Below are 9,274 nucleotides of genomic sequence, written 5' to 3'. Positions count from 1 at the left end.
ATTATTATTATTATTACCCCCCCCCACACACACACACACACACACACACACACACACACACACACACACACACACACACACACACACACACACACACACAGAGGAAATGGCTTTTATTGTTGAGCTAAATGAAGCATGTGAGTTTTAATTGGAATGCTTTGTGATGACTCTTGTGCTGCAGCTATCTGTCTACTCCCAGCACCTGACAGCCACTATTCAGCAGCACTGTGGCCTGACTGGCTCAATATAAAAGTAAGTGTAGTCTACTGTCTGTCCAATATCATATTTCAACATCTTTTGTTCTCATGCATGGATAGCCTAAGCTGTACTGACTTGTTTGTGCCAGTGGGGAGGAAGGATTTTGTGTGTTTTTTTCCTACTATTTGGCGGCCAGGAGTCGGACCCTCTAACTCCATCGATCCTTTTGTCCTCTGCTCCTGTCTCAGTGAGCGGGAGCTTTAATGGGAGCTTTAATGGGACCCTTGTGGAGCGGTCGTGGACAGAGGTGGAGAAATGGGTGCTGGTGACCGTGTTGGGAGTGGAGATGACCATAGGAGTTTTGGGCAACTGCCTCGTTCTGCTGGTCAAAGTCATGGTAGGATCTCTCTGTTTCTCTGTCTTTTTTACTGTACCTACTCACAGACTCTGTCTCATTGTGACCGCCAGACTGTCTGTCTGTCTCTCTCTCTCTGTGTTAGGCCCTAGAACCCTAAATGTGTCCCCATGCTCCCTCTGTCTCTCTCTCTCCATCTCTCTTTGTCTTCCTCAGTGCAGGGGTCAGTTTTCCTGTCGTTATTGGCTTCCCTTCATCAGTCTCACCCTGTCAGACCTAGGTACAGTACATACATATCGTCATCACAATTTTAGAACGTTGTTTTTTTTAAATGTCATGCTTAATTGGTAGTGATCATACAGTAATCAGTGGTTACCAAACGGTGTGTCGAGGCAATTGTTAAATTAAGTTATAAAATATTCTCAAAAGCAACAAAAATCCACAAGCTCACATTGCTCTGCGATGCAACGTGTTGTGAGCTTGTAGATTGGCTATTTCCATTATTTTAGAGTTGGGGTCCTTGGCATTGGAAAGGTTTGGGACACCTGATCTAATGACAGTGTTCTGCAGGCTGCTCTCTCCTCATCATCTCTGGCTCACTGATGGCCATGTTGACCGGAGGTCAAAGGTCACCGTGGTGCGAGGTCGTCAGCCTGCTGAAGTTCGCCTTCATCACCTCCTCCATAGGAAGCATAGGTAACGACAACCAATGATACAGGCATACATACACACACACGCTTCCTTCATCGCCTCCTCGTAGGTAACACACAAAGACACATGCGCACGCACACATGCATGATCCATCCTGTATGTACTAACTGTAGTCTAGAGAATTGTATATACAGATTCCTCCAAAATCAAACAAATTACAGTATGAATTGGAAAATGGCCTGCAGTAATGTCCAGTGTACTGTGAGTCATAGTCTAAGGACCAAACATGCCAGACCACAGGCATGGCATGGCATACCTGTCAACCTCTCCATTTCCCCTGGGATTCCCTTGTATTTTATACTGCTTTCTTGCTGTTCTCCTGTTATATTTTCACATAAATGTCTTTCTTTCTTTTATTAATGACAAAATCTCAATGTTTTATTTATTTTAAACTATTTTTATTGTATAAACTGAACTGTTGTTGGGAATAGCGTTCTTTCCATAAACTGGTGGCTTATTTATCATACGTTTCCTGTCCTCTCTCCTTCCATCAAAGCCATCCTCTGTGTGCAGCGGGTGACGGGCATGGCCTCCATAAGGAGTGGCTTCTCTGTGGTCATGGTGACAGCTTCCCTGGTGTCCTGGGTGACTGGGGTGGTGTTTGGGAGTGTCCCTGTTGTCTACGCTTGGATCAAGTACTCACTGGACCTTAACCACTTTCTACCTGGTGTCCCTATTTTGGCCATGTCATTGTAGGCGGAAATTGGAAAAAGAAATTGGCCAAAATGTCCAAAATCGTTACATAAAATTACTGATCTGCAAGCTCCCAATGTGTCATGTGGCGACGCATTGTGAGTTTGTAGATCAGCTATTATTTTTGAAGAGTTAAAAGCTCTCGGACGCATCGGCTGCATAACTATCTGATATTCAAAAAGTCTAATAATGGCCGATATATTGGTTTCAGGTCTCTAAACCAGTGGTTCTCAAACCTTTTCGTGCCAAGGACCCCCAAATTGATAATGTATGTGGCCACGGACCCCCCACCTGAAAATGTGTTGTGCCAGGGACCCCCAGAAGCAAAGATTTGTGTTAAAAATGTTCGCCTTTTAAATAAAACGATTTAAAGATTTGCACACATTTTCAAGATTTTTCAAAAATAGCAGATCTACGAGCTCATAGCGCGGCACTCGGTGCCGCGCTGTGAGCTTGTATATCTGCTATTTTTTAATAGCCAAAGTATAAAATATGGATAAAGGGGTAAAAATGATTGTGACGCTTTATCTACTAATTTTGCTGGGGACCCCCTGGTACCCCCACAAGGACCCCTTTGAGAACCAATGCTCTAAGCATGAGTACAGATGCAGATGTGAGGATTCTTTCTCCATTGTGCCCCCATTCTATGGCAGGTACGACCCAGCAGAGATGCTGTGTGCCGTGTTCTGGGAGAGCAGCTACTCTGACATGCTGGTGTACATCCTTTGTGCTTTCTCCGTCTGTATCTTCGTCCCGTTCCTCATCATCCTCCTCTGCACTGTACTGACCGTCGTCGACTGCTGGTGCTCATGCTGTGACAGGTATGACCTTAACAATAGAGCAGGGGTCTTCAACAGGGGGTCCTCAGAGTTACTACAGGGGGGCCGCCAAATAAAAAAAAAGACCGCAAGGACCTTTTTGGACCGACCTTTTAGACAAAGTATTATAAATGTAACTGTGACGTTTACATTTTTTGCCTAAAAAAAAAATCTACAAGCTCACGCGAGGCGTTGTGAGCTTGTAGATCGGCTATTTTCGGCAAAGAGGTGTAGAGGGAAAAAAGAGCAGACTAAGTGAAGAGTGAAAGGTCAAGTTTACTAAGTATTTTTAAGTGGTTAAACGTCTGAAAAAACACATTAGCATGAATACAACATGATAATGCTGTCAAACAAGTATATGAAACTATCTATGAAATCTATGTAAAAGTTGTATCTGCAGCACAATTTTATACAGTATGAAGTGGGGGTCCCTGCTTCATGTCTCTCTGGCAGCTACTGTAAGGTGGTACTTGGGCTGAAAAACGTTGAAGACCCCTGCATTAGAGGAACTAAATACTATAAGAGAATCTATATCCTGTTTGAATTAGTGAAATTATACCTTGTTTCCTTGTACTCTGCTTCTATCTGTCCTGTGTCTGTCTGTCTCAGGGATGATGAAGACCTGTCCTCTGTCACTCCTCTCTTGGTGTCCGTCTACCTTCTTTGCTACACTCCCTTTGCTGTGTCAGAGGTGTGACATTTACACACACACACACATACACACACACACACACGTGCGCACGCGCACACACACAATTGATCATGCCAAGAGTTCAATGTTAACATGCATATCGTCGCTGTCGGGTGGAAACCTTGTTGACTGATTGAATTGATTGAATATTTTATTAGGCAAAAAATGTAAAACAGCACAATTACACTTAAAACAAAAATTGTTTCCATCAAGGTCCTTGGTATTCAATTCATAGTCATACTGTATATAGTAGCACCAAACAATATATATGCCCAAGACCGTTACTTTTCAGGAAATGGAAGAAAAAATAATCAAACAAAACAAACAAAACAGATAATAATCATGTTTATAAATGATGAATTAACGTTAGTATGAATTACATTTCAAAGATTAAAATGGCAACGTTAGAAAGATATTCTTTGTAGAGTGTATTTACAAATTCACCCATAGCTGTGCACTAGAGTTGCACACCGAAAATAGCCCACAACACGTTGTGCGCTTGTTGATGTGCTATTTTTGGTGTGTGACACAGTGTGCGAACAAGTATAAATGAAGGGGAAGGATAGCTGTTTACACGTGACGTGCGCGTCCCAGCGTGGCCTCAGAGCTGTCGTGGGAAGCTAAATTTGTCTCCACACATACGGTATGCTGTTTCTCTCTATCTCTCTCTCTCTCATTCACTACCAGCTTATCCTCCTTGGTAGACTGGACCTCTCACCAGCTCCTGATTGGCTGAGGACCCTGTCATCAGTGATGTCTTATCTAAACTGTGGGCTGAACCCCCTGATCTACAGCACCAATCACGACTTCCGACAGGCAGGATTGGCATTGCTGTGGACCGATAGAAAATCGTTTTCAGACCCTGTACTGACTGGCATTACTAATCTGAATTTTTAATGATATTCCCCAAGTTTAAATATGGTGGGGGTTTTTTTACGGTTAAATAATTGCTATAGATTGTTCAGTAGCAGGGGTCTCTCTGTCTCATCGTCGGCCCCTATGGGCTTTATTGATTTCAGCCTGAATATTTCAATTTTATAATATTTTTTTATTTTCATTATAGTAGGTATTTGCACATTTTGTCTACAGTAACATTTGTCACTGTGAAAAAATTAATTGCACATTGGGCCTTTAATTCATGAGCTGAGCTACCATTTCTTAATTTGTGGTTGAGATATCCACTGATGTAGCTGCAATTTATTTACAACAACAGAAACTTTCTATTACACTGTTAGATTCTTGTGGAATATACTGTAATGTTTACTAAACATCCTGCTGCTGTACAAACTGCAGGATATTTGAAAGTATCAATAAAGTCCAAACAAGCTTGTTGTGCTTGGTGTAAGAGCGACATAGAGACAGATCGTATTTGGCCAAACAGAGACATAATCTCTATACAGTAAAATCCTAGGTGTTAATTTGACTAAGAGAGTGCACAAATGGAACCAAATTGGTTCCATTTGTGCACTCTCGAGAGGGGCATACAGTGGAGCGAACAACTCAACCAGCGAATCGCTGACTTCATATTGATGACATCAGTGTACAGTAGAATCCACATTTGGCCAAGGTAGATTGGTGGGGACGGTGTATCTGAGCTTATCAATTCAAGAAATGTAAGATATATATTCTCACACACACACACACACACACACACACACACACACACACACACACACACACACACACACACACACACACACACACACACACACACACACACACACACACACACACACACACACACACACACACACACACACACACACACACACACACACACACACAAATGGATATATGTAACAAATGGGTCCATTTGTGCATATATTTTAGTGCATATAAAACCGGGGTTGTCCTTGACATTCAAAAGGTTGAGAATCACGGCTCTAGTCCGTGTGCGTCCTCCTCTCGGTGAGACTGGTCAGGAAACAGAAGCTGTAGTGCCACTGGAACACGTCACACACCTTGGACCAGAAGTGACCCGTCACGCGCTGAAAAGGCGCGAACTGGGCCAGCCAGTGATCCAGCAGCTTCAGGACCACGAACCCCACGCAGGACAGCGCCGCCAGGAGCAGGTATCTCTGGGACCGCGCGTCTCCGTGCGCCAGTTGCACCCGCACCGCCTGGAAATGGGTTTATTATTATGGTTTATTTAAGTATACTAAAACTAAACGAAATAACGAGAACTAGTTTCACTAACTTAAACTATAGTTTGCTTACAAAACTAACAAAAAGCATACAAGCTACATTTCTTTTTTTGAACATTTTTGCTCTTTTTCTGACCTTGTTGAATCTTGCCCCTGACTAATCCATATATTACAATAAAAAAAACTAACACTAAAACTAAAAAACAGAAAAACTAAATGACCAAACTCGCTTTAAAAACTAATCAAAGCTGAACTGAAAACAAAAAGTCAAAATGAAATGAAAATGTAAAACGAATGAAAAATGCATGACTATGATATAATAACTGTACCTGGAACAAGGCGAAGGCCACATGACAGCCCAGAGCCACATCAAAGCCATTCTCATGCAGCAGAGCCAGGCCGTAGCTGAGGATGGAGCACAGCTCCACCTGCAGGGCGTATCCGGAACTCCAAACAGGGCCATGGGCTGGAAACAGTGGTCGGAAATAAGTACATTTACTCAAGCACTGTACTTAAAGTTACCTTAACTGTGCTGTTCTACGCCAGATTGGAACCCAGGTCTCCTGAAGTGCTGACATGTATTAACACTCAGAGCTAATAGAGCCTGCTGGCTTGCTCAGGGGAGAAATGGAATATTTATCTTCAAATTCAGACTAATATCCACGCAGTGATAGTCTGGCCATGCCAGGCTACAAATGATGGTCCATTTGGTTCCATTTTGTACACTCTCAAGAGTTACACTTCTTCTACTTAAGTAAAATAATGTGATTACTTCCTCCGCCACTGGCTATGAAGTGGCTCCACACAGGGACCCAGGCAAAGATGGGCAGGGTGAACCACTGGTCCAGAACAGCAAGGGGGCGCTGCAGGGTGGCGAGGCGTGCCCACTGGATGGGAGCGTACAGGATGGCCATGAGGGAGAACACCTCTCTCACATAACAGCTGTCTGCTGTCTCTGTACCGGTCTTCTGTCCAGTAGAGCTGTCAACATAATGACATGTTAAATGACGATTCATTGTCATACAAATAGCTATTAATGATTTAAAGGTAGGGTAAGTGATGTTCTTTGGTTAAAATAAGTGTTATATAACTATATTCTGATAGTACTCATTGCTAGAGTGTTTGTTCAGTAACGGGAGTCTCTCCAGATCTTTAATAAACAGCAAATACATTTTCAGGTCGGGATACCAATCTTATCCAATCAGGATAGAGAACTCGGATACTAATTAAGTGAAATGACACAAAGAAATAAGCAGACATAATTAGAACTGGAATACTATAATTGATAAATGGGTTCTCTCTCCTGATTGGCTGAAATTGGCAACCCACCTAAACATGTCTGTTTTATTAGAGAACACTATAGCCATGATTAGGCCTACAATCAGAATACAGTGCTTTAACAAAAAACGTTTTGTTTTAACCAAAAAAATCACTTACCCTACCTTTAAATGTGTACGTGATATTTTTCCTAAAGGTTTTTGTTATGTTTTGTTAAAAAGTGATATTTTTGGGTTAAAACAAAAAGTATTTTGTTAAAAGGTTAAAGCACTATATTCTGATAGTAATCATTACTATAGAGTGTTTGTTCAGTAACAGGAGTCTCCCTGTCTCTCCAGCTCTTTAATAAACAGAAAATACATTTTCCGGTAGGTGTCAAAATCTCAGCCAATCAGGAGAAAGTACCCATTTTTAAGCTTCATTTTTATAGTGTTCCAGTTCCAATTTTGCCTGCTCATTTCTTAGTGTCATCACTTCCAATTTCACTTGTTTAATCTATATCCTGATGGAGTTCTCTATCCTGATTGGATAAAATTGGAAATGAAACTGAAACTGAAACGAAAATGCATTTTCTGTTTTATAAAGAGCTGGAGAGACAAGGAGACTCCTTTTACTGAACAAACACTCTATAGCAATGAGTACTATCAGAATATAGAGCTATTTAACACTTATTTTAACCAAAGAAAATCACTTACCCTACCTTTAAAGCTCTAATTTTAGATAGTAGCTAATCATTGCTATTGACAGGGGTAGTAGACAGTGGTGGAAAGTAACTAATTACATTTACTCAAGTACTGTACTTAAGTACAATTTTGGTACTTTACTTGAGTATTTCCCATTTTCAATACTTTTACTTTTACTCCACTACATTTCATAGGCAAATATTATACCTTTACTCCACTACAATTATTTGACAACTTAGTTACTAGTTACTTTGTAGATTTTGATTATTATTACAAAACATGCATTAACCACTTCCTAAATACATTTAGGCCATTTGAAAATAGCTGATCTACAAGCTCACAGCTATTTTCAAAAGATTATTATATATTTTATACTTTTGAAAACTTGTGAAACGGGACATTCTGCACAATGAGAACTTTCTACTTTTGGTACTTAAAGTACATTTTGATACCAATACTTTTGTACTTTTACTCAAGTGAATTTTGAATTCCGGACTTTTACTTTACTATTTCTACACTGCAGTATTGATACTTTTACTTAAGTAAAAAAGTTTATACTTTTTCCACCACTGGTAGTAGCCCCTTTCGGGACCCTGTTTACCTTTTTTGTATTTGGGAAGGCGGTATCCAGGGTCCCTTGTTGGTTAGAACACGCTCTCTCGTACCGGCGGCTACCACTGTCTGGTCTCGGGCGTACAGCTCGTCGCTTAGAAGTTGCAGAGATTTCTCAAAGGTACCAACAAGAGCAATACTAACACGCGAGAAAGCGGCATCAAAAAGCGGGGATCGGCGATGCCGTTTAACATTTTTAATAATTTAGTCAACCTTAAGCTCATTTCTCACACTCTGCTCCACTGCCCATGTTCCGCCTCCCCGCGGTGACTGACAAGCTGCGCGTCCTACGTTACTGCCTCTGATTGGCGAGCTCCTACACGCTTGCATGACAATCACAACGCGGGGAGGCGGGACATGGGAAGTGGAGCTGCAGGAGCAGAGTGTGAGAAAGGAGCTTAAGGTTTACTAAATTATTAAAAATGTTAAACGGCATCGCCGATCCCCGCTTTTTGATGCCGCTTTCTCGCGTGTTAGTATTGCTCTTGTTGGTACCTTTGAGAAATCTCTGCAACTTCTAAGCGACGAGCTGTACGCCCGAGACCAGACAGTGGTAGCCGCCGGTACGAGAGAGCGTGTTCTAACCAACAAGGGACCCTGGATACCGCCTTCCCAAATATAAAAAAGGTAAACAGGGTCCCGAAAGGGGCTACACTGGTAGTAGACACCCCTACCCAATAATAATAATAATAATAATAATAATAATAATAATGTAATAACTGTGCCAGGCATACCGATACATGAACAGCCAGTACGTGCCCATCAGTATGTATGCCAGGTTGATCAGAGAGTTACAGGGCATGGCCAGCCAGCTGGGCAGATGATCCACTCTCCTCTCTGCATAGTGAGAGTAGTCCACGTCCACGTGCACGCTGTCGAACACAGACGTGCACGCGACGGCGATGCACGCCAAGTAAACCACTGACACGTGGAACAGAGCCCGCTTCATCATTAATAATATAAGATACAGTTTGTTTTGGATTGTTTAGTAGAGCTATCTGTCTGTGTCTGTCTATCTGTATGAGGACTGTGTTTGGACTTTGTTGTTGTTCCGCATGCAGAATCACGTGGTGTTGAATGCAGTGTTTCCA

At 41.9% G+C, this 9,274-nt stretch overlaps 2 protein-coding genes across 2 annotated transcripts; one reads left to right on the top strand and one right to left on the bottom strand.

Annotated features, from left to right (window-relative positions):
- Positions 1-106: 106 nt before the first annotated feature.
- On the top strand, positions 107-4,381 carry LOC308094397 (uncharacterized protein; the record flags this gene model as incomplete). The annotated part of the gene is made up of 8 exons (XM_080441026.1): positions 107-137; positions 447-595; positions 770-833; positions 1,124-1,249; positions 1,761-1,899; positions 2,611-2,778; positions 3,385-3,466; positions 4,154-4,381. 8 exons carry the CDS (start codon positions 107-109, stop codon positions 4,361-4,363), a joined length of 969 nt encoding a protein of 322 aa, XP_080297152.1. The 3' UTR covers positions 4,364-4,381.
- Positions 4,382-5,349: 968 nt separating this feature from the next.
- On the bottom strand, positions 5,350-9,216 carry tmem187 (transmembrane protein 187; the record flags this gene model as incomplete). The annotated part of the gene is made up of 4 exons (XM_080453606.1): positions 8,918-9,216; positions 6,383-6,591; positions 5,940-6,076; positions 5,350-5,586 (listed from the first exon to the last, which is right to left on the bottom strand). The coding sequence occupies exons 1-4, from the start codon at positions 9,133-9,135 to the stop codon at positions 5,350-5,352; spliced, it is 801 nt and encodes a 266-aa protein (XP_080309732.1). The 5' UTR covers positions 9,136-9,216.
- Between the last annotated feature and the right edge of the window lie 58 nt (positions 9,217-9,274).

Source organism: Gymnoscopelus braueri (genome assembly GCF_963280865.1).
Source record: "Gymnoscopelus braueri genome assembly, chromosome: 2".
NCBI classification, from domain to species: Eukaryota; Metazoa; Chordata; class Actinopteri; order Myctophiformes; family Myctophidae; genus Gymnoscopelus; species Gymnoscopelus braueri.
This window is presented reverse-complemented; position numbering and strand designations above follow the sequence as displayed.